Source organism: Pygoscelis adeliae, unplaced genomic scaffold, assembly GCF_000699105.1.
Source record: "Pygoscelis adeliae isolate BGI_AS28 unplaced genomic scaffold, ASM69910v1 Scaffold172, whole genome shotgun sequence".
NCBI lineage: Eukaryota > Metazoa > Chordata > Aves > Sphenisciformes > Spheniscidae > Pygoscelis > Pygoscelis adeliae.
Window position 1 is genome coordinate 6761192 of NW_008824338.1, and position 25086 is coordinate 6786277.

The following is a 25086-nucleotide window of genomic DNA, read 5'->3' on the forward strand; positions in this document are numbered from 1 at the left end:
CTCTGCATCCCCCCCCTCCCTCTCACCCCCCCCCCCCCTGCTCTAAAGATGTTATAATCTTGCAAGTGTTAATTTTGACTAGTTCTAGCATAGACTTGGGACAGGAAAAAGCCTGTTTTAGGGCTGCTTGAGTCTGGATCTTGTGCAATGTGTGGGAGTTGTGCTCCAGCTATTTTTCTGGTAAGTATAGCAGAAAGAAAGGCAGGGAGAGTGGGCAGAGCTTAGACTCTGCTTATTTTTGTGCTAGCAAACAGCATAGCTCTGGCAGAGGAAAAAGGATTTAAAGTGTTGAGCTGACATGTTAAAACCATGGGCAGCTCCTGACAGCATTTTCTCTCTTAGAAATATCACAGACATATGAGAAGTTGGTCAAGAACATGGGCTGCTGCTTACTGCCCTTTTGACTGGAAAGAGTTGATACCAACAGAATAAAAATAGGAGAAAGAAATTAGATGCAGGACAACTGCAGAAGCTTTAGGGGCCTTAGAGTCCTTGTGTTCCAGGTCTGCTAGCCCTGCAGAAGCTCTGTCTCATTTAATGTGGTTAGGCAGTCTCCTATATGACAGCCCACCTGCGTGGCTGCTAAGAAGCTTTTACGAAGTGCACTTTATGTGGCTGGTCATAAACTCTGCAGTGCTCTTACAACGGCACAATATTTACTTGTTGGAATTGTTGGGCCAGCTGGACCATTATGTATACAGCCGCGTGCCTTCCCAGAAGTGGGTAAGGTGTGTGTTTTCACATCCAAGGAAGCTTTGCTTGGAGTGCAACTCTACCGTGACTGTTTCAGTGGCTTCTCTCCCCCTTGACTTTGTGTACAGAAGGAGAGGTGTTCCGTGTAACTCAGCCAAAAATGGCCCAACTCTGCTCTACATAAGTTTCAAAGGATCAGTAAGTTTCACAGCTGCACTTACTTAGTGATAAATGGTGATAAACACTAGCTGAGGTAGCTGTTGTCTGTTAAGACAACATCCTTGTGTCTGTTGGCTCCTGTTGTCTCTTATTCTGCTCTTTGCACTGATGGCATCTGCCACATCCACTGTTGTCTCAGTGCCAGCTGACCGCATGATCTAGCCATCCGATCGCTTTTCGATGATAAATTGCTGTATCTGCTGCTGGCTGCATATGGCAGGTCAGTAGCATTGCCTGGTTACGTGTGGTGAATCTGCATTGCAGCTACCGTTTTCTAAAGAATGTACCTGAGGAGACTTAAGAAAAAAGAGGGGAGGGGGACCCCACACACAAATGAAATAATGTTGGTGGAAAACTAGAGGAGTCTTTAGTCCTCAGCTCTGTAGCCTAGTTCAGCTGAGGGCACAGGAAAGCTGGGCAAACACAAATGAACTGCCAAACTTCGAAATTAGCCCACCTCATCCATCCCTATTTCCTTCCGTTGCGGGGAGGTTGAAAATCTCCATGAAGAAAAATGATGATCATTGAGTCACTCCAATAGCTGTGATCCTGGCTGCCTGTGCCTGCCAGCCTGCTACACAACTTGTGTGCTAATGTTTGGATTTTAGTGGTGGGAAACAAATGTCAGGCTGTACTCTCTTCATGCACCATTGGGCTGTGCTTATGGTCAGTCTTGACAGCACCAAATGATTAAATGGATAAAACCATCAGTCTTTTTATTTCCAAACATTAACCTAACTGCTAATAAAGTACAACCTGTGTCATCCTTATGGACTCTGCAGAGCTGAGTCACATTAAAAACAGGATCTGAGTGCTGGAAAAAGCCTCATAGTTCTTTCCTGTGCTGAGAGGCAATATCTCCCTGTGCGCAGAGCTTGCCTTGGAGAGCTTTGCCTTGGGGCTGTAGTGCAAGAGCTGTGTGGGGAAGCTGGCTGGGCTGGGCTAAGGAAAGCAAGGAGGCTGTGACCTGCACGCTTCGGTGTGGGTGCAGAGGGCTGCTGTGCTGGTGCCTTGGGTGGATGGATGGCTGCATCCCTGCCCCTTCTCCTCTCCCTCCCAGCGCTCAGCAGGGATCACCTCTCAGTCCCCCAGGGCGGGTGGGGAAGGTTTGTCAGGCCCTGAGGCAGAGGAAATGGAGTGATTCTCCCTCTCGGTGGACTTTGCCCTCGGTGGCTGAAGGTACTTTTCCCCAAACACCCCCAGCGAAACTGGAGGGGTTTTGTAAATTCATTATGTCACTGAGGAATCTGTTTAATCAGCTGCCTTTCCCTGGAGGCACTTTACACTTAATGAGAGACACGATGGAAGGAATCAAAATTGGTTTATGAGAGTTTAGCCTCAACCCCCCAACTGATGTATTACTGAGCATGCCGTAATTTAGAGGAGCAAACGGAGGCACTGAGTAGCTCTCACCCTGTCTGCGCAGGTCAGTGGCAGAGGCAAGATGTGAAGCCTCAAGCTCGGTATTGCATCATTCCTTTCCTAGGTGTTATCACAATGAATAGCAAAAGTCTCTGTGTTACCAGGAGCCTGATCTGTGCCTCTGGTACAACTTGGCAAGCACTCTTATTCCTCGGTGCCTTTTGCCAGTTACACAGTAAGGCGTATCCTAATTTAGCTTATTTATATATGAATATACTAATTCAAAGAGCAGCCAAATGAGAAACGCTGCATGTATGTGAGAAGGAACTTTGTGAACTAGATAAATAGTGGGGCCACAGAGCTACAATATGGAGTAGTTTCAACTTTAGGTTCAAAAACCATTATAAAAAACTTTGCATGTAAAGTTAACGTAGAAAGAAAAGACACTTGGTTGTTTTCTGTGCTTGCTTGCTTTCCCCGGTTGCCCATGCTATGCCTAGTCCTTTCAATTTACTCGTACCCTGCCTTCTTAGAGTGATGGGACAGGCTGATGTGGCAGCAGCTTTCCCGTTACCAAGTTATGTGTACAGGTGCAAGGTCCTCAGGAAATCTCCCTCTGAAGGACGCTCTGCGGACCTATGCATGATGTTGTGCCCTTAGAAATGCAAAGTATTTTATTACTGTAAAATAATTCCCATGCCAGTATCTCATTAGCCGTCACCTTTTAGCTTTTTAATTTTTTTTCTGTGTAAATAAAAACTAAATTATTTGGTAGCGGATTTTCCTGCAGCGCAATTGCTGTGCTAGCAACAGCTGAGTGTTTTCCACAGAGCAGGGGATGAACATGCTCTGCCAGGAGAGGAGGGTGGTTTGTTCAGTCCTCTCGAGCTCGCTGCAGAGACAGGTTTTTTGTGATACCGCCCTGGGAGGGGACCAGCACCCATTGTCCTTCGAGAGGCTTTCAAAGAGATAACCAAAAGCGAAAACCTTTGACCCACTCTGGGTCTCAGCAGTCTTAATGTTGAGCTGTCATATATTATGAAGATACTGTCCAAAATCACACCCCAGAGTCATGTTTATTAAAAGAAGTGCAATTTCACAAGGATGAATCTATTCATTTACCTGCCAAGGCATCTGTGATAGGTCTTTGTGGAGTTCTATTAAAACTAGTGGTTTATTACTAATTTTTCTATAGTTTATAATACACTTCTGTGTAATTGTGCATGTCTTGGATGTAGATATTTAGATTTTGATATGGTTAAAACATATAGTTTGTGTTAACTTTATAAGATATATAGCCTAGAATAAAAATAGCATTTTCTCACAAAGATGAGATGTAATGGATAGTAAAGTAGACGTACATTCATCACATGTATTTTACTTTCAGCTGTTATAATTGATAGTCTATATAATGTACACATATGAGGTTTTCTAATATAAATATGGGTTTGTGAGAGTGCCACTTACCATCAGTCTGTAACACATTATTTAGAGATTATTTATGGGCTGTTGGTATCTTTCCCACTTTTTTTTTTTAAGTTTAAAAGGACTGAAGAGGAAAACACGACTTAGCATGGAATTGATTTTACATCAGCTGGTTTTACATGAAATAATATTACAGTATTAAAGAATTGCATTGTCATCTCTTGCTGTGAAGTTGCATTATGTTCTGTAGCCTTGGCTCACTTATTAATCCTTCAGTAGCGCACACTTAATTGTTCAGCAAGTGACACAACATGTGAAGAAATAATACCTACGATGGGATTTATATCTCTTCAGGCAAAGACACTGAGAACTGGATCATCTGCCTTCACTTGTTATACTGCAACACATGAACAGCCACAGGATCTGAAAACTGTGGCGAGTTAGGACACACTGAGAATACGTACCCTGGAAACAAAAGGTACGTCTGATCTATCAGTCAAGCACAAGTTTGAATTACTTTTAAAACTAAAAACACATGCGTTATGTATTTACATACACATCCTGCGGTGGAGAGGACCTTTGAAGCTCTGAGCTCGTGTGTGCTGGGCAGGTCAAGCACAGTGTGGTCACCAAAGCCCAGCTTGGCTGCTGTACACTCACTGTAGGGAGCAGGGGTGTGCAGCCAAATAAATACAGTCTGACTCCAGTGGGATATAGATACATTAAGCTAGCAGGACTTCTAGGGGAAGAGGGAAGGGGAGGGTGGGCAGAGAGAAGTGATTTTTATAGCTGGTGGGGTTTCCCACTATGAGTCTACCTGGAGTAGTGAAGCCACCTGCCAACACAAGCATCAGCTCACCGGTTTCTAGAAAGTGGCTAGAAGTGGTGGAGAGCAGAGTATACTAGAAATAGTTTTTAACAGCTAGCTCTCCTACAGTAGAAAGATTGCATCCAGTCCAATCCCAAGCTTGGGCATGCCAGACTTTGAGTCTCCCCAAATACAGCATGTGTTAAAGATCAGCTACTGCAAAGATCAAGTCAAAAAACCTGGAGTATGTAGACTATGTGGCTCGTTATGATTACGTCTCCTTGCATCTTGCTCTCTACCTTGAAGGAAAAGGGTACAGATCTTCTGGTGTATCTACCTGCTATGGAGGGTAGAACCAGTTCAGTCTGTTTGTTCTCCTTCAGCCTTCAGAAATAGCTGAAGAGCAGAAACCTGGTCTCCACCATGTTCCGTGGCTGCATGGGTCATTTTTTTAATTAGTTCAAACTCACAGTATTTATTTTTCCTCTAACTCCACCGCACCCCTTTTTCTTGCCTTTTCCCAAAGTAATTAATTTAAAAACAAACATGTTTTTAGCAAAAGGAAGTTAGAAGATAAATGTATTGGAAATAGGACTGTTTTCTTTCCTTGTAAGCAAAACAACCTCCCATGTGTGCCCTACACATTTCCCAGGATCAAGGCTTTAATGATGCTGCATATTAGCGTTTTGCGTTTGTGGCACTTTGACTTGCCATATTTTTTGTGTTTGTTTGAGTTTTTCTTTTCCATGCCATTTTTTTCCTATTCCTCTCTATTTCTGATCTTTTTATTTTGTCAGGAAGGAGATAAATGCACTCTATAGGCCAAATTGAAATATCAATTGGATATTTCATAGATTGCATGAAACACTATTCCTGGAGGGTGCCACTTGGAAAGTGTTAAGGCAATGATAGCCTAGTTCAGCCAAGTTGCTAAGTGGTAGGGTTCTCGCACACAGTATACCTCAACTGTCTGCAAGAGGGTTCTTAAGCTCATTCACGAGTTCAAACCTTGTGTGCCACCTAAACAGCTTAGCAGTGGAGTTGAAAGATGGACGGTATAGAAGGAAGGTTGGAGGGGTGGATCACAGAACTTACTATGCTCTTCACTTCATGATGCTTTCAGACATAACAGGGCTTAAAAACCTTTCCAGGTTCCTTGCCTCAGTTTGGGAGAAACTCCAAATCCCATCCTTTATGCTGATGATTTTGTTGATTAATCTGCTCAGGTCCTAAATGTTACTGTTCTAAATTATCAAGCTGCGTGGTTACGAAGAAGCAACATAGTGAGGGTCTCTTGCTTAATGGGACTCAAGTGCACAACTGCATTGTACTTACATTTCCATGGGAAGCAAAAGTGGAGAATCCTTTGCTTACAAAATGGTGGAAAAACAGAAACTAAGAGCTATGAGGAAATGTCTGGGAACCGCTGGCAGTACAGTTCAGGAAGGAAAGCACAGGGTGTTATGTGATTCCTGTGCATGGTCATCTGTTGTACAAGCTATAAACCCTGTGGACCTTAAGGATGTCTCTTTTGAGTTCTAAAGTCCTGTAACTAATCTGAGTCATTTGCACAGCTGAACAGACTCAAGGTCTCTTAAGTAAATTGGAAATACCTATAATTCTGCAGGAAATTAGGGAACAGTTAGGTAGTCCCATAGCAGAGGAAGAAATAAAAAGGAGTCATAAAACCTCTGGTCTCTGGGAAAGCTCTGGGCGAAGATGACTTTCTAATAGAATTTTCTAAACTCTTTCAGTCTCACTTGGCTCCCGTCATACGGAAAAATTTTCATAAGGCCAAAGCAAAAGAGTTCCATTTCAGCATTAATTGCAGTGTTGGGTTTTCTTAACTCTCTTTCCTAGGAAATAACTCACTGATGCACCATTTGCAATAATTAAATTACAGGCCAATTCTTTTGACTAATGTGACTCAGAAGACACAGGTTAAAATAGTATCTAGAAAATGTCTGAACAGCATACCTTATGGACGAGAACTTAGCATATATCTTGAGGCTCACATTAATCAGAAAGCTGCTACAGAGTCTATAGGCCTGTTATTATAATTTGCTATTTTTAAAATTCTCTGAAGTAATCAGAAAATCAACCAGCTCAACATCCCTAAAGAGAGCAGCTTCCCACCCACCAGCAGTGGCTGATTTCACTGTTGACATAAAAACCATGAAGATCTCAGTCTAGTGTTCTGCCATGTAATTGTATCCTTAATTTTGGCCTTGTTGAAAGTCTGCTGGAAAAATGAGCTTGTGTGTCCTCATTAGAAGCAATTCATATGTAAATCATTTAAGTTTGGTTTGGTTTTTTGTTGTTTTTTTTTTTTTTAAACTTAAAGAAAGAGTCCCTGTGACTCAAACATTCTGCAGGCTTTTGCTCCTCTTGTGGCCCCTGTGTGGCTGTGACTCTGGGCAAATCTGATGCAGAGTGAGAGGGTTGCTGGCCATGCTCTTGGCTTCTCTTGCCTTAGCTGTTGGAGACAGCACCTGTCAAGAGACTTTACCTTTTGCCAACCTCGGTTTAGTCATTGAAAGGATGTGAGATGAAACTGTGCACTCTTCTACATGCTTGTGCCTGGCGTACACCGGTGGAAGGTGCTTCCCTCTCTTCCGTCAATAGTAGCCATCTAGTTATCAGCTTTTCTGCATATTGGAAGGTTTAATTTTTGCTCTTTTATGTGCAGAAATAAGCTGGAGTGGCAGCTTAGCGGTAGTGGAATGTCATCCTAGTATTAAAATAGAATGACTTTGAAAAGACCTTAAATAAACAACAGTCAAATGAGTGCTCTGGACCTTTATCAGTAAAACTGATGAAGAAGCATATGAGGTAACAGCCAAGTGCTTGTCTAAGAGTACAACTTTGATAAAGTTTGGGCACCTATTTCTTCTGAGTATTTCTGGAGTTGGAAATGGAAGTTATCATAAGTATGCTATTGAAAGTGTTGACAGCGATTTGAAGGTGTAAAGGAATATCACATCTTTACCATGATTTCTATGCTTTTGAGTTGGATGAGCTGAGTCCCTTCACACTCTTAAGGGTTCCTAAAATATAACGTCTGAGGTATTTGTCTCTAAGAAAGCTGAGCCTTTGTTGCTCATGAATAAATTTTCAACTATTGCTGAAGGTGTTCGGAGCTTCCCTTTGGCACGTTCTTATTGTAGATACATAAAAATGTAGACAAGTGGGACTAGGCAGCAGATGATGTAATTCAAGTTGATTAAAAACTGTTTGTCAAAACCCTCTGTTTTTTTCTTGTATAAAGAATTCTACATGGAAAGGTAGCAGGGAAAAAAAATAAAGGTAGAGTCCAAGGTAATCTGAGAGGCATGTAATTGTTTATTGTTCATGAATTGTCCAGTTCTTTGCAAAAATAATCCTATAGGCGCTAGAAATCTGACCTTGTGCCCAGAAAATGTGTAAAAGCACAGCTGGTCCTGTCTGGGCTGGAAATTGGCTTTAAGACTAATGGCAAAGACTTTATTTCAAGAGAGTATTTAGCTTTAAAAAATTAATAGGGGCTGCATGTTCCAAATGTCATCTGTCAATTTAACAAATGACAACCGTATACACATCTTAATGCCAGACTGCTGTTTCATTAGGCTCCTTGCGGGTTATTCCTTCTTGGTAGCTGGCGTTATTCTAGCTGGAGCGGCAGAAAGGCAGGAGGGCAGAGGCTCCTCACTGCTGCTGCTGCTCCTCAGCTACGTGGCACGGCTCCTCGCTGCTTTTGGGGGGCGGCAGGAGAGGAAAGAGGGTGCAAAATGGGAAAACGCTGGACGAGATCGATAGGGAGGCACGTTCCTTGGTACAGGCAGGTTGAGCTTGGCACGGGAGCAGACACAAAGATATCTTGGAGTTAGGTTTGTAACTACAGCCTCGGCACACAGGCAAGAGCTGATGGCTGCTGAATAGCGCTGCCCGATGGTGGTCTGAAATCTGAAATGGGCAGGCAGCTGCTCCAAATGGGAGCACTCTGTAGCTCTGCCGCAGGGTATAAAGGGGGATTAGAGACTCGCCCTACCTTGACTAAGACCTGCAGGAACGAACTGAATAAACTTTCAGTACAACACAGTGAAGTGAGCGAGCACTAAGGAAACAGCCACGGCACAGGGTTAAGGTAAAGATGGGAAACGGACGAGTCTGAGCCGCTTCACTTGGCCCAGCTCCAACCCATGGCAGTGCCATTCCCTCACTGCCCTCTGTGGCACTGCAGCACTGCCAGGACTCTGTAAATCCACAGGTTGAACCTCCTCGAGCTGCAGCTGCCCACAGCAAAGTTGCCAGCTCTTGCCCGTGGTGGAAATGCTATTGAAGTGCCCCACATTGTACGTAATCAAGGTTTTGTTGTGACTGTGGCCGAGAGCTTTCAGCCCTCCCCGTTGTCACTGGCAGCTCAAGCATCCTGATGGAGCTCCCTGACGGGATAAACACATTCAAATATTAAAAAGTGCACTAAACAGGTATAGTTTTGAATGATTCATTCAGGCTCGTGCTGCCAGTACGAGTGCTGCACAGCATGACTGGAAAGAAGTTGCAGAGGGTAAGATAATTAATTTCTTAAAAAAAAACAAGTATTTGCTGTCTCCAGGGTCAGGTTTAGTAATAACAGGCTTGCCACTACACAAGCGGAAGGTTTCCTTGCCGGGGAGCTCTGAGTGTACGGGTGAGGCTGGAGCCATAGGAGGGCAGCTAGGTAATTTTGTTCCCAGGCTAAACTGACTTCATTTGCTTGTACCACAGCATTCAGGGGAGTTCATGCCGTGATTTGTAAGCCACAGGTAACACGAACTACTCTCCCTCTATCCCACAGCACTCCCGCTAGGAAGCTGCTTCTCCTCAGGAGAGTCTCCCTGCTCAAGGGTGAGGGGCTCAGTAAATGAGCTGCTGCATTCAGCGCCTCGCTGGGAGGCTTTTGGGAAGGGAAGATTGCGTTGGGTCCTCGCATAGTGCTGGCACACGTGCCGACATGGCTGTGCAGGGGCAGCAGCGGGGGGTCTGCTGGGGAGTTAGGAGCAGAGTTTACCACAAGTCCAGTCTCCTACAACCTCTTGTCCCGCTCAAATTTGTCAAGATTTTTTTTCAAGAAAAGCAAGGTTTGCAGGGAGATGGTATATACAAACACGTACTTACTTATTTTCGGTTTACTTCCATTAGGTGTGTGGAAAAAGCTGGTAAGCTTTTGAACTCGGTGTCCCTACGGCTGGCGGTTGAAAAGCTTGCCTGTTTTTTCCGACGGTATCATTTGGCTTAATAAAAGATATTGCCTCTCCCTACAAACCTTGTTTCTCTTGCACAATATGGCTGCACAGATAATGGCAGTTGTTTATATCCTCACAAATTAATGCGCCTGTAACGGCTACCTCTCAGACTTCAAAAGAGAAAGTAGGAACCGAAGTCATGGGGAGCATCAATTTTTATTACACTGCCTCCTTGCACGTAGAGAAAGCTCTGAAGGTTAGAGAAGTGCCACGACGAACCTTCCGCCGTACGTAAGTGTGAAATCCTGACACCACAAAAATCAGTGGCCAGGCAACTTCCCCTCCAAGAGCAGTACAATCTGAGTCACTTCTGAATTTCAGAAGCTGTCCCTGCTTTATCCAGGCACACAGGTGGCCCCCACAAGCGCCACAGTAGCTGAGGCTGGTGAGCGCGACTGTAGCTGAGGTCAGTGCATCACTCTTCAACCAGAAAGCAGCAACAAGTCCAAGTCACTGCCCCTGGGAAGGGCAGAGTTAATTATACCACGCTAAATGTTCAGGTCTACAGAGCCCTTCATTTTATTTTATCTCCCCTCCCTTTTTTTTTAATCGCTTAGATTTTTTTTTTTTTTAAAAGACAAAAGGAAGGCACCATGTGAAAACATCACTATGGAAACATCACGGGCTCACTTGTACTTGCCTGCCAAGTGACTACCTAACTGAAGTTTTACATCCTATTGGATCACTGTTGGCCATCTGCTCTCCTTCAAACTTCTCTGAATTCCTTATTTCCCTGAAAAGTTCATTTTTAGAAAGGAGGGAGGAGGAGGCATGGGGAGAATCCAGCATTCTTGGCTAGCGCAGAGCTATTGTGAAAAAGGAAGATAGATAAACTCACTTTGGGGCAGCCCCTAAAAAGACAAAGATCCATGTTTTGCACAGTAATTTCATAGAAAATACCCCGTTTCTAGATGCACTTTAATGATAAGAGTATATATTGGCAGCCACAAGGCAAAACAAACAAACAGCTGCTTCTAGTACTCTCACACTAATTGTCTTCCTCTCCCCTTCTCTCATTTAGTGTCAAACGTATTTTCTTCTAAAATGTAACAGTTACTGCCTACACTGGAGCTGTTGGCTGCAGGCTCCGCAGCCTTGCTCCAAATCAAACACAGAAATAGATTTCCTGCCAAGCACTGGGGAAGTTTGAAGACTTCGGTTTTTAAGAATATAATCTTTTTATCAGTGCCCTGAGCCTGCCAAAGGTAATTATGGGCCATGGCGCATTTACATTAATGCATAGGACCTACAGACATTTCAAAAGCTTAATGGAGAAACTCAATAAATGTACATATCAAAAAGTAAATTAATTAAGCTGTCATGTAAAGATATCACTTAATTTCGCAGAGCGGAAGGCACTCTTAATGGGAATGGAATGGATCAGTGAGCATTTCAAAACCCAAAGCTATAATTTAAATTCAGGCTCTCCTCTAGTGTGCAAGTCACAAGACATACTTATTATAGCCTTGGATTGTCAATTGTAATCGGTTTAGCAGAGACAAAGCCGTGTTGTTTTGCTTCCTTGCCCTCCTAGCTGGTTCAATATATGTTGATGTCAGACTATTGACAAGCAAACCAAAGGCTGAAATAAAATCATGTTTGCCTGTGATGAACTGGCAAAAATGCAGTCCAAGGTAAACGTAACGCTGAAGCGTACATATTTATTTATCAAGCAGCAAGGGAAAAATGGTGATGTGAAGCATTCAAACTTCTTTAAATAAACCAGTTGAATATATTTACTGCTGCTCTTGAGGCCTGCTATGTGGCAACATAGACACGAGTAGATAAAAATAAGTAAAAGCACTGTGAAAATGAATAGCATCATTTGTAAGCTGCTGCTCTGAGTTTTCCAGGTGGCAGTAACAATTAAAGTTGTTGCTCTTGACGCTTTTCTGTGGCTAGAGCCATAAGCCTGAGACCTAGGTCCCCAGCAAGCAGACAGTAACGCTTCTTCCAGGCTGTGCAACCCATCAGCTCTTGATTCCGGGGGTGCCTCTGGCATGGTTTGCTGCAGGATTTTATCCGGTAGCAGCAGTTACAAACCAAGCCTATCCTTCCACAGTCATGAGCAACTGTCTCCTCCACGCTGAATAAGCGTTCCAAGAACAGTTCAATTCTTTTTCTGACATTCCTCTTTCTGTATTCTCCCATTTTCTTTCTTGTTAAGTTCATTTTCTGATCTGGAGCACTGAAACTGGTCAGCTCATCGGGTTATAACTGTCGTAGCTGCCTCCTGCCTTCTTCCAGCCCCCGCATTGAGCTTAGCCATGGAGGTGTTTCTCTGAGCCTGAACCTAGAGCCTTCTGCCCAGGATCTCCGTAATTTCTTGTGGAGCGCTCAAGTTTGTGAATCCGACTCTAAACAGCGCTGCCAAACTCAAAACTCATGGTTAGGAAGAGCTGCAGCACATCAGAAGGGGACAACTGCCCCAGGCACACCTCGGAGGGCAGTGGCAAGTGGAGGGCAGCAGGACCAGCCCCTGCGGGCTCCTGCCGCCAGAGCTGCTGCTGCCGTGGTGGGAGCCCGGCTGTTTGCAGGGAGGGAGGACAGCACTGCCTGGGGGGAGAGAGGAGGAGACAGCCGCACGTGTGCCAGCTGCCGAGATGGCATGCCATGGCTCTGATGAGTGGCTTGTCTTCAAACACGAGTTAATTTCTTTCTTTTATAAAAAATACCTCGTATTTGCATTTGTTCTTACATAAGTAATAGGATTTTAAGGAGAATGGGCTACAGTTTTGCTTTAAGTGTAATCTTTTAGTAGTTTGTTCCCCAAGGTAATTATTATACTTAAAAAAAAGCCAAACCAAAAACACCACACATCCAAACGTGCCTCTTAATACTAGTTTTTTTGCTCACACATTACACTATATAGTCAACAGAAGCATCTTTTATAACCTTTCTGTAATACAATAGTTTTTAGCTTGCTATGCTATTCCTCTTTCATGCCCCTTTTCTAAGATGCACATTATTACCCTTGATCACTCTTACGAGAAATTTTTATTTTTGTCACCCTCTTCAGTCTCCTTTGGCTTTGAGCGGGGCTTAAACTCTTTTCTAAGTGACAGGTTACCACTGACCGCTGTCACAAAATATTTCTGTTCCACTTTTAAGGACCGCAGAATCGGACACAGCTTTTAAAGTGTGTTTTGTCCTACTACCAGTAATCTTTCTATGTATTTACATGGCTCCTACTGTCACACTATCCAAATGCTAACAACATTCTTCTTTGAAAGAAGGCAGTGGGGAAGGAGAGCGTTCTTAGCCACTCTGAAGAAGAACAAGTGCTGAGAGATTTAGGTCCTGGTCCGAAACGATATGTAGGCTCCAATCCCTACTGTCACTAATGTCAGTGGCAAGCCAGAAGTCTAACATCTTCCTTTAATTTGGACTTCAGTGACTTCTTCAAGGTATAAGAAAAGTATGGTCCAGTTGAGAACTGAATGTATGTATCTGTATAGATAAATAGCTATCTTATATCACCAGCCAAATACCATAACCACAGGTGTGACCGTTTCTTTCCAATAAAGCCATCACAGTCATCAAAAATGGTCTTTTCCTAAATAGCTTTTCCAGCTTAGCTGTCTGGTTCACGAGCCCTCGCAGCTCCGAAGCTGATGAAATCTACAAACACAGTCATAACTTCTTTTGCTTATGGAAAGGTCTGCCAGTTTTGGCTGGGGCAGAGTTAATTTTCTTCACAGTAGCTAGTATGGGGCTCCGTTTTGGATTTGTGATGGAAACAGCGTTGATAACACAGGGATGTTTCAGTTACTGCTGAGCAGTGCTGACACAGAGTCAAGGCCTTTTCTGCTTCTCACCCCACCAGTGAGTAGGCTGGGGGTGCCCAAGAAGTTGGGAGGGGACACAGCCGGGACAGCTGATCCCAACTGACCACAGGGATATTCCACACCATATGACGTCATGCTCAGCATATAAAGCTGGGGGAAGAAGAAGGAAGCGGGGGATGTTTGGAGTGATGGCGTTTGTCTTCCCAAGTAACCGTTAGGCGTGATGGAGCCCTGCTTTCCTGGAGAGGCCTGAACACCTGCCTGCCGATGGGAAGCAGTGAATGAATTCCTTGTTTTGCTTTGCTTGTGTGCGCAGCTTTTGCTTTACCTGTTAAACTGCCTTTATCTCAACCCACGAGTTTTCTCACTTTTACTCTTCTGATTCTCTCCCCCATCCCACTGGGGGGAGCGAGCGAGCGGCTGCGTGGGGCTTAGTTGCCGGCTGGGGTTAAACCATGACAAAAGGAAAAGACTTGAAGAGTGCTGTAATAGTCAGGAGAATCGGATAGGTCACAGGCATCAGTTAAAGGGATGCTACTTCTAAACTCTGAAAAGAGCTATTATGGTAAAAACGCTACTTTCCCATGTCACTTTGTAAACAATAGGTAAATACACAAAATACAAACTGTAAGCTACTATGAGCAATGGTGACAAAGTAACGCTTTGAATAGTCTTTTAAAAAACACTTTTGAAAGTATTTATTTGAAATATCTAAAAGGTTTAATTGTATTCAGTTTTTATAGTCATAGGAGTCTAATCACTCTTTTACATTAAAAAAAAAGTTAAGGCATTTCTCACATTTCTAAACATCAGCCGAATAAACTACGAACGGTTTCATGCTTCAGGTAAGTATCCACTAAGAGGTATATAATCAAGATTGAACTGTACTTGTGTTTTTAATTCATTAGTGGAACTGTAAGGCCCTCTTCTGGATTATAAATTACTGCATGGGCAAGCAAAGCGCATGGAAATGACAAAGCCAGCCAACACTACAAAAAGAGAAACACCTCAAAGACATTTTCTTCATACTATTGCCAATTTCATTTCCTGGTTTTCACATGTATCCGCCCATCCCAGTTACTCTAAGTTAGTGGCTGAGAGCAACTTCAACTTCTTAGCGGATTCTTAACAGTAAAGCATTTCTTGTGAATATTAGCGTAAGAGGAGTGGACAGTCTAAAGAGCTGTGGAGAGTTTCTCCACAACTTTATATGAAGGTGCCGTGCAGCCAAGTGATGCTTGCTTACGCTTATTAGCGATAGCATCCGCAAACTGAGACACCTGATTCTGCATATCCACCTGTCTACATATGTATGTGACTTTCACAAGCTATGTTTGAAAATTTGGCTTATGCTAGAGGGGGTGTAAAAAACAATGGCCTTATCTCAAATCTTCAAGGACTGTACAATTCCTTATATGCCTTTTGATTAAATACACACACAAGGACTGTGAAGGTCTTACAAATGTAACCTTCCAAGAGATTTACTGGGATTTGCCTAAGGAAACACTTACTATTGAAAAGCAAGATGCTTCTCCACAGACAGAAGGAAAGAAAATATTCTAGAATGTGCTGTACAGAATGGCATCACTTTAATGGATCCATCTGGCTGTAAACAAGTGAACTTGAACCATAAATTTTCCTTTTTCTAAAACCAGCCACTTATTCTTCTGCTTGGTCACGTATGATAACAAGAAATCACATACATGGAAACGCAGGAACAGGTAGTAAGTATCCTGTTAGTAAAAACTCTGTACAGAACACTAGACATAGTTTAATTGGACTGTACATTTTAAAAAAGAAGGACGCTGAAGAAACCTTCACGTATCATTTTTTGGTAAGTTTCTGTCTCCCATCAGCGTAGGGCTAATTACGATGGTCCTTTTTCCGTACTTTTGATTTTGGGGCTGCCAAGAAGAAACAGGAAGGGAGAAAAAACATCAGAAGTGAATTACAGTAATACCAGTGCCAGCATTCTTTTAAATTAGGTTGGGATCAAAATGGATCCATTAGTGTGAAACCTACCGTTGGGATTTTCTTGTCTGTAGAAAGCTTTTAACATTTCCACTGCTTCTTTGGCACGATAGCCAGAAATGCACTGTTCAAATTAGAATGATGTTCATGAGCACATCTAAGAATAACATATTCTATGCTTCACAATAATGCCTTAAGCACAAAATAACTGTAAACAACTGTACTGTCTATTCCACTAATTTAAGATGTACCTTTAACTATTTGGGAGTCAGAAAATCTCCTTTTCAGGTTGAATACCTCATACATTTGAAAAATACTATGTTGAAGCTTAGCAGAGTAAATAATTTCCCTAATGAGGTAAAGTTAGGCAAAACAAACTTTCTTAGTAATTTACGTAAAATTTTTATGCAATCTCCAATTTATTTCTTATTAATGTATTTTCAACTTACTTCACATACTCTTCAAGCACTTGAAAGTGTAAGATAAGATTCCTACCAGACAACATATGTTCACACACCTATTCTTTATTCCTAACAGTCACCTCTCAGACCTTCTTGGTCCTTCCAAAATATTTTTTCCAGGCCATGAACATTAATGACAAAGTGTTTAAATGTCACTAACACTAAATGAATCTCCACCCACACTAGAAAATAATGAATTACACCTATACATCCCACTGCAGTTGCCTACAGAAACAAAGGATTTGTAGCAGCAAGAATCTTCTGCTTTCTTTCTTCTGAATATACAGAAAAATTAAATACCATGTGCCAAAGTTAGCAAATGAACACTCTTCCAGTACTGACTATATGAATTAATTCAGACGTTAGTCTCACAAACACCCTGACAGAAAGATGCTTAATGTGTTTATACTGGACTGCCAAACAGTATCATCTTGCTGACTAAAATTCTTTCTGAGCCTTGAGCGCTTATTTACAATACTGAAATATATTACTTAGTTTTTACATTCATTAAATCATATACGTTAAGTGTGGAAAAGAACTCTGAGAACCCTAATTGGGATCCTTGCATAAGGCAGGATCATCTACAACTGTGTATAATGTAATAAATATAATGCTATAAATACTCTCTATCTATATGTATGTATAGGTATATAGGTATACTAGTACAATGCTGTAAAACGTCTAGATTTATGTGTACTATACTTCCACTGAATGCTTGTCCAGCCTTTCTTAAGTGACAAAGATGCCTCATTCTCCCCAGACACTCTGTTCCAGTCCTTCAGTATCCTTACTGTTCAGGAAGTTCCCTGCTATCTAACTTGTCTCCCCTGCTACGTCTGCAGTCCGTATTTATTTTGGGATTTGAACTATAATATGTAGATCTAAGCTAATGCATTTTACCTCATATATGGATAGACTGGGAGCAAAAATACAATCATTTCCAGTGGCTCAGCTAAAAACCAGTAACTTCGTAAGTTGCTGTTACTTGATCTTTATTGATTATGTGTTTGTACATTCTGCAGTTTAAGATAATTTTTCCCTCATCTGTTCCTGCAGCACACACTTACTATTCTAAGTATTACACATCTTGTAGATATATTTATTCTTTACCTCGTTCCACGACTATAATTCTTTCCTCTTTGATGCATCTTTTCAAATATTTTAAGACTGTCATCAGGCTTTTCCCCAATTTTCTTTAATTTAAGGAGTTAATTTTTTTACATTACTTTCTTGTAAAGTCAATTTTACTTGACTTCTGATCATCTTTCATCTGACTTCTCTTAAACTGATGCATAACATTCTCAAAGCATGGTAACAAAGCTAGGCACAGTACCCTAGCTGAAAAACAAAGGAAAACATTTTATAGCTTACTTCAAATGGTTCTCCTGTGTCTACCATATCATCAGATGAGATGCTCAAAACTGAGCCACAGCCTCCAAATCGCTCATTTCGACAGCCATATACGACCTGTGGAATTTATGTGAATGAGTTAAGGTATTAAGTTAAAGTGAAAAGCTGGCAGGAAGTAAAGTAGCCTGATTTAAGTAGTCATTAAATTTCACTAAGATACGCTTGTACTTTTCAAACTAGATTAGTTTGCACTACAATTCCTCCCTCATAAAAATCAGAACTTACTTCTGAGTAATGTAAGATGCATTGCTGAAGATGCACACCCAGCCTTCCTCAGAACAGGAGAAGCGTGAATCCCAAAGGCAGAGCCATGGTTTACCCATTATTACAACATTCAAAACTGAACACTGAACCGAGATTAGCTCATTTTACATAATAACAGATATCTCTAAAATGTATTTTTACATCCCTAAGAGAAATCGTTGTTTGTCATAATTGCACCATTTCTCTTTCATTCTTGAGTCTCTCGCTATTTACCATGCAGCAAATGGAGGTGGGTGCAGACTCTCAAACCGTAAGATGGTACCCCTGTTGGCTTTGCCTGACAGCGTCAAGCCCTTCTCTGTGGGCTCACTGCTGAAAGAGTAACATTTTGACATATGGTTTCCCAGCATGAATAAGCATGAAAGGATACTCATCAAGCGCACGGCAGCTGCACACATGATACAAGGCTCTACAGTGACATACAATACTGAGTGTGCAAACACTTCTGTATAATCTCTGTTGTGTTGCTTGCACCAGTCAAGGACCTGATCGATTGCCACCATTTCTGCATGTCGAGTAGCCTAGGAGATAAAAATAAACATTTTCTTAAAGTTTGCATTGATTCACAGCTTTAAGCTTCTCACTTGTACAGATACAAATGAAATAAAATGCAGTGTCATAAAATTATTCTTTCAAGTCAAAAGCGCAATGGCCTGACATCTAGTTTATTAATAATGCAATTATTTTCACTTCTGTTAAAGAAATAATGTAATGCTTTCTTGAGAAATCTTTTTAGTACACCTCTTTGCTGGTTCAAGTCGCAGAAGAAATTTCATGCAGCCCAAAATGCAGAAGAAATACTCAAGCCAGGAAAGAATGTATTCAACCTGAATCTCATATGCAGCACACACAAGATCCACAAGTGCAAACCAGTTTTTTCTTCTACCTGTTCCTTGGCAGAGGAGCCTGCTCAGAAGTTCTCCTCCCTCTGTCATGCCAGCGTAGTAAGACAAGACACGATAGCTCTACTTGGGGCTTAAGGGACACACAAAGCCCAGAACAACTGATCTAGCCCACTGTGCTTCCACGAGCAAGAATGCAGGCCGGGTTAATTTCTCTGGAAATACTAAAACTGCTCCTACCTGGTACCTTTTCCTCCCTCTGACAATGTTACTCTGCCTGCACGGAATGAATATGCTATGAATATGCAATAATTTCAGTATGTTTCTGGAACTGCTTGGCCTACTGTGTAGACACAGTGTTTTCAGTTTGCATCAGCTTTAATGCTGCCCGGGAACATGTACATGTACAGTAAGTCCCTCAAGTAATAGGCAGGGATTGCAGCATATGCCTGATTACAAAAAGACAGAAGAATATTGATTTCTCTTTTTTTAATCCAAGATGACTGAATGATGAGTATCTCAGAGGCCACAGCAATAGGTAGGGCACAAAAACCTGATCAGAAAAGCAGCAGCGTTGACTTCAATTGCAGAGACAAAACCAATCAGTAATGTCCCAGTATCGCTGTGGAATGCCTGCAGCAGTGTGTTTTGCCAATCAAATGTCACAGCAAAAATATCACAAAGTGCTAGTTATGAAAGGACTCTCCAGTTACAAAGCCTGATGCTTATTTGAATTAAGGCTGTTAGTATTTTCCTTCTTTTTAATCTATTCTGGAAAAAGGATGTTTTTAGCACAGGCATTAGACTAAGACTTAATCAATCCAAATTATACTTGTACCTCTGCTACATACGTCTTTATGTGACCTTAGATAACTTCTTCTCAATACATGAACTTGGGTTAATATTTTAGCACTATGAAGATCTGTGGTGATAACTGTGAGATGCTCTACAATATAGGGCAAAGGCCTCATGTATAGATAAGTTAGTGGTAAGTTAAAACATTTTTAAACAGTATTAAAAACTCCTACAGAGATCTACGTTGCCTATGCCTACATTAGCAAGTAGTGCAGTGCAAGAGCAGTGTATCTATAGAGCAAAACAGTGCTGAGGACTCGACACCAATTCAGGGGAGTTCACACTGGCCTAGCTCCAGTTTAGTCCCATGGACAGTATATTCCCAGCAACAGCTGGAATGCATTAGGTATGCTCCCTGAGTGCATCTTTTCAGTATAGTCATGAACCCACTTGGAAGAAAAACATGGATCTGAATCAATATGCAGACATGATTCCTCCAGACCTGCTAGTGAAATGTTGCCATGAAAGTTCCCTAGCTGAATAAATGAGATGACACCAGCTGAAGTCTCAGTGCACACACCTTATGGAGACACAAAGCACAATGCCCCGTGGAAAAGCGATGCCTCAGAACTACCACAGCAACCCGTAACTCACAGTGTAAGTTGTGGCTATTCTAATTTTGTGCCCCTCAGATCAGAAGAGACACGAATACCATGTTGGCTTCTGAACATGAATTGAAAGCATATAAGCAACAAGCCTTCATTACCGGAAGAAAACACGCCTCTAACCTATGCCACTGCTTTATACTGAGTACCCTAAGTAGCTTTTAGGCCTCTGCTGATCCTGGAAGTACAAGGTAAGAAAAAAACATGCAGCTGCTGTAAGTTATACTGGCTTCTGCAGTAATAGAAGACAGCTACACAAAAGAGATTACGCTAATATAGAATATTACTAGACTCCAGTGCATCCACATCTTAAGTAATACATACTGGTTTCGTCATCTCACCTCACAAAGACATGGGAACAGCAGGACAAATTCACCACAGGGTAAGAAAGGATTATCCAAGTTACAGAACAGTCTCTGTACAGAGAGTAACTAGACTACGGCTCTTAACTCACCAGATACAGTCTGTAACTGTTTTCCAAGTTAAGATGACTATGGTAGAGGTTTATAAAACTCGAGAAAAACGTGGAAAAGCAAAGAATAAATATCAATTTACTGTTTCTCATAACAAGCGGGCACCCAATGAAATTATCAGGCAGCAGATTTAAAACAAACAAAAGGAAGTACTCTTTCACAAAGCACATAATTAAATTGTGGAACTGATTGCCACAGGATGCTATGGAAGCCAAAAACATAAAGGAGTTCAAAAAAGGTTTACACAAATTCATGGAGGGTATGTGCACAGACAGCTATCAGAAACAGTGATCCAGATACAGTCTTGGACTCTGGGAGACCCTAAGCTATTCACTTTCAGAAATGGAAAGGATATGCAAGGGGAAGGTTTACACTACTCTCTTCCTGTTTCTTGAGCTCTTTCCTCATGCATCTGCTAAAGGTCCTTCTTAAAGACAAGATATGGGGGGCAAAACTGACCTTCTAGGTCTGTCTTAAGATTTTATTTTGTATTGAGCTATGACTAGATAGTCTTTTTTATTGACTTGCTGTGTGTAAAATAACATACAAAAAAGATGATTTTCATTTTGAGTCACTGACTCAATTCATAAGCTTCTATAATCCCCTACCGTTTTTTAACTTGTGTTAAAATATGTGTATGCAATCTTATGTGTTATTTTAAAGCCAAGAAAACAAAAGCAGGTAAGAGTAGCAAGGAAAAAGAGAATTGTTAGAGAATGGCAAACGGTGTTCCAAAGAGAAATTATTTGAAGCTGATGTCAGTGGGGAAAAAGCCTTGACAAAGCCTTAAAATAGCGCCCCAAATTGTGGCAAATGTTTTATAGACAAATAAGGATACCATCACTGTCCTGAAATGCTTACCTTCTAAATCTTAGACAAGAATTAACAAGTGAGAGTAAAGGGTGCCAAAGCTCAAAGTTCTATATTATCTTGTGGCTTCACTAGTAATTGAAGTGTGCAAACAATACTTCGTTTTCAATTATCATGTACCGAACTTGCAAAATTATCTGGGCAAAGACCTGTTGGGTCATTGTAGCACATAAGATTAACAGAGAAGTCTGCGTGTATCAACAAAGGACCCAAGACAGACAGCATTTTAGTGGGAAGCGAACGATTACATCACACATGGGAATAAAGATGTCAAAAAAAAAAAAAAAAAGAGAAAGAGTTCTAGTTGGGAAGGGTCACATATGTTACAAGGAAGAAAATTTTCAGGTTAGTCTGAGGCAAGACTGTGAACAAGCAAGTGTGGGAGCTGCCAGAGGGAACACAGTACTGGCACAAGCTTGCGACTGTATCGCCAGGCTGTTGAAAATCAATGTCTTACACAGACATTTGTTGCACTATTGCCCAATGAATACAAGTAATAACATGCCTAACTATTTTGAAATGCGGATGCCACAACCATGCTCCTAAAAAAAAAAAAAAAGACACAGCTGTATATAACCTCCCTTCTTCCAGAAGAATGTGATGATGATCAATAATTTTGCAAATAACTTCCACAGAGTAAGTGGCAGTATCTCTGACATTAATGTGTTCTCCTATGGACATGCAGGGCAGAAACAAAGTATGCAGCGTGACAGGAGACAGACTGGAAAAAAAAAAAACCCAAAAACAAAAAACAGAGGGCTTTCAGCAACTAAATCTTTTTGCCAAAATGAGCAGAATGAAAGAGGGCATAAAGAGGACACTACCTGCTCCTAACTCCAGTCAGTTAGATCAGAGGATGCAGGGACTTACTTAAGGAGAAGACAGGGAATTTATCTGATACAAAGCCTAGTGGCAAGTTGATTCATAAGCAAGGGCAAAATTATAGGGAAGGACTGCAGATCTAACTGAATAAATGATCATTTTTTAAAAGTGGAAAGAAAGTTTGTAAGGAGTGAAAAAAGCCAATAGCAAAGGCTGAAGGAAGAATCGCCAAATGTCAACCTTGCAAAACAAATTACTTAAGAAGTAAAAATGTCTTGAGACAAAACATGTGGAAAAGGAGTTAGAACTACTATAGTGACCTTGAGAAGACGCTCAAATATAATTGTAGTACTACTCCAAAACAAAATTAATATTTTGCCTTTTCAATAAAAATGGCACAGGGAATGTGGTCAAAAGGCAGAATAAGAGTATGGAAGCAGAGATTACAGCGTACGGGATACAGAATTACGACATTAAAATGATGAAATTGCCTAGGGCATGGAAGAGGGATGAGGGGCAAAAACCCAAGTTGATAGATCATCTCCATCAGAAAAATACTGAAGAACTCGTGCACGAGGCTGCCAATCCCATAGCAATGCTTCCGATATATCAAGGGAGAGCATCACGTGACTGAAACCTGTCAGAGCAAACAGACTCACTGTAATGAAAAATCGGAAGGACATACAATCCCGACATTTACAGATCCAGGATAGTCTCAACAGCAAAACAGGCAACATAACAAACTTTGAAGGTAATATTATAACGGCTAGTCTATAAAAGGGAAATGAAATAAAATACAATGTGTATTTACATAAGATAGCCAATACTAAATTAACCTAGTAACTTTCCTTGACAAATGTTTTTTCTAAGCAAGAGAAATACCAATCTCATCTCTCGGAACTTCTGCAAAGCACCCGGCACAGTCCAACATGCAAAATTATCGTCAGTCTGGGGAAAACATCGTAGCACAAGAGATGTAAGGTAAGCAAGCAAAGAAGAGAAGTTGCAGTGAAAGGGGAAATATTCATCCAGAGGACACTAATTAGCAAAGATGCTCGAAGATGATTTTGCTTACATGTTTTCAGTTGTGACATTGGCATTAACTGGAGAAACACCTACAGAAAATAGCTAACGATGTGATGAACGACATCATCAGAAGAGACAGGGTCAGAGTATCACTCAAGAAGTGGATGGCCTTATAGATGGGAGTAAAAAACCTAAAACAACAAACGAAGAATAACAAAACAGCATTAAAGACCAAGGCAGCTCCAGAAAAGATGGGTGGACTTATTTCCAGGAAGAGTGGGAAGTATTATTGTTACCAAACAAGGCACAAGAGACAGTCCATCTGGAATAAAGCATACAGTTCTAGCTGAGTGAATTCAAGAAAGATGAATCAAAGCTGGAATGGATGTACACAAGAATTATTAGAATGAGCACAGAAAGAAAGCCTATCTTCTGAGAGGAGATTAAACAGCTGGCTTGGGGAAAACAGGGAAAAACAAAAGCCAAGAGGGAATATGACTTTAAATACCTCCAAGCTGTGTAAAACAAAGGATGATGCTGGCACAAGAACAGAGAGATATAAACTGACCATAAAAAGTTTAAAACTGGAAATCAGATGTTTTCTAGCCATCTGAGGAATGATGTTCTAGAAAAGTCCTCCAATGTGAGGTGGGACGAGAAATTAGCTTCAAAATGGACCTTGACAAATTTATGATGTCTGCTGGAACTGCCTCAATGGTTCAAGAGGGTTTTTTTTTTCCCCCAGGATTGTTCCTAAATAATGCCAGAAATCGTTAGGAGAAAACTGAAAACAATTTCCTGCATTCACATTTCCCAGCAAGTGCCTCTTTCAAGCTCACATTTTCTTTTAGACTATACAGAGCAATTAAGCATCTGATACAAAATTTAGAAGCACTGAGTACGCAGCATTTCCCATCATTATAATACAAGCATTTATGAAAATTAAGCCACAAAAGAATTGAAACTTGAGCTAAACAGAAATTGAAAAAAGGATTGGCTTTCAAAGATATTAACAGTTTACTGTTTCCAAAATGCAGACGAGTTTTTGAAATCAGGCTGCTTGGATTTAAGCACATACCTTCAGGCAACCCTGATGTTAATACAAAAAAGTCCGAAAGCTTTCCTAATATTTTTGAGTTGATTCTGATTTTGTTATTAATTTTGTCAGTTATGTTCTGCCCGTGTGATTTTTACACGGCATTAATACCTCTGGCACAGTTTTCCCAAGAAGTGCCTGCTTCCCCACAGCGTTTACACTGATTTAACTTGAGATACCTAGCGTCTCTGTCATCTGACTTTCTTAAATTGTATTAGAATTATTTTAATATGTTACGGATCGTTCTGTAGCACAAGTTAGTATAATAATTTGTTTTTACTGTTACGTTTTTGAGCTTAAAAGACTGCTTTTCACCTTTCATTATATTTTCAGTTTTGAGACATCTAATGTAAGTTACAGCCAGATCCTGCAATCAGATCCATTTATACAAAACTTCCAGTTGCACAAAATCCCTGTTGGCTTTAATGGGCCTCTCAGCATGTATAAGATCTAATTTGATGGCTAAAATTGCAAGCACCACATCTAAAATTTACAGGCAATATTTTTTAGAAAGAACAACTTTGTCAGAGGAACAATTTTTGTAAACTAAACATGAGATTTTGTTAGCCTACACATTCTGTAACTCTACGCAACTTCCCAACTCCTTGTCTTACTCCTGCCCCTTCCAAAGTGAGCCTGTTATTTATTTATTCCTTTATGTGTACAGCAGTTTTCCTAGAAAAGCAACGGAGCTGGATTTCCAACTTGTATTTCGTAGCTTTTCAGATAACCTTACCACACAACATGAGAATGCCGGTTTGCTAACAACGTAAACCGTTTCTGGAGCGTCTGTGGAAAGCATTTCAACAGAAAGGCTGCACGGGTCACTCTT

The 25086-nt window shown here is 41.2% G+C and overlaps 2 protein-coding genes across 2 annotated transcripts in view; one reads left to right on the forward strand and one right to left on the reverse strand.

Moving 5' to 3' along the window:
- Nucleotides 1–15314: 15314 nt before the first annotated feature.
- On the reverse strand, nucleotides 15315–20303 carry ADAT2 (adenosine deaminase, tRNA-specific 2). Its single transcript, XM_009319151.1, has 5 exons — nucleotides 20292–20303; nucleotides 18036–18186; nucleotides 17363–17469; nucleotides 15582–15654; nucleotides 15315–15463 (listed from the first exon to the last, which is right to left on the reverse strand). Exons 1-5 carry the CDS (start codon nucleotides 20301–20303, stop codon nucleotides 15423–15425), a joined length of 384 nt encoding a protein of 127 aa, XP_009317426.1. The 3' UTR covers nucleotides 15315–15422.
- A 341-nt stretch (nucleotides 20304–20644) lies between these two features.
- PEX3 (peroxisomal biogenesis factor 3) overlaps nucleotides 20645–25086 on the forward strand; it is a 26808-nt gene continuing 22366 nt past the window's right edge. The window contains exon 1 of the mRNA XM_009319152.1: nucleotides 20645–20699. Coding sequence (XP_009317427.1) covers nucleotides 20645–20699 — 55 coding nt within the window. The remainder of the gene's footprint in view (nucleotides 20700–25086) is intronic.

Coding starts and splice junctions, on each gene's coding strand:
- ADAT2 (XM_009319151.1), bottom strand. Junction 17,470..18,035: donor AGCTGCCGTGCGCTTGATGA/GTATCCTTTCAT, acceptor ACTCATTCACAT/AAATTCCACAGGTCGTATAT. Junction 15,464..15,581: donor CAGACAAGAAAATCCCAACG/GTAGGTTTCACA, acceptor TCTTCTTGGCAG/CCCCAAAATCAAAAGTACGG.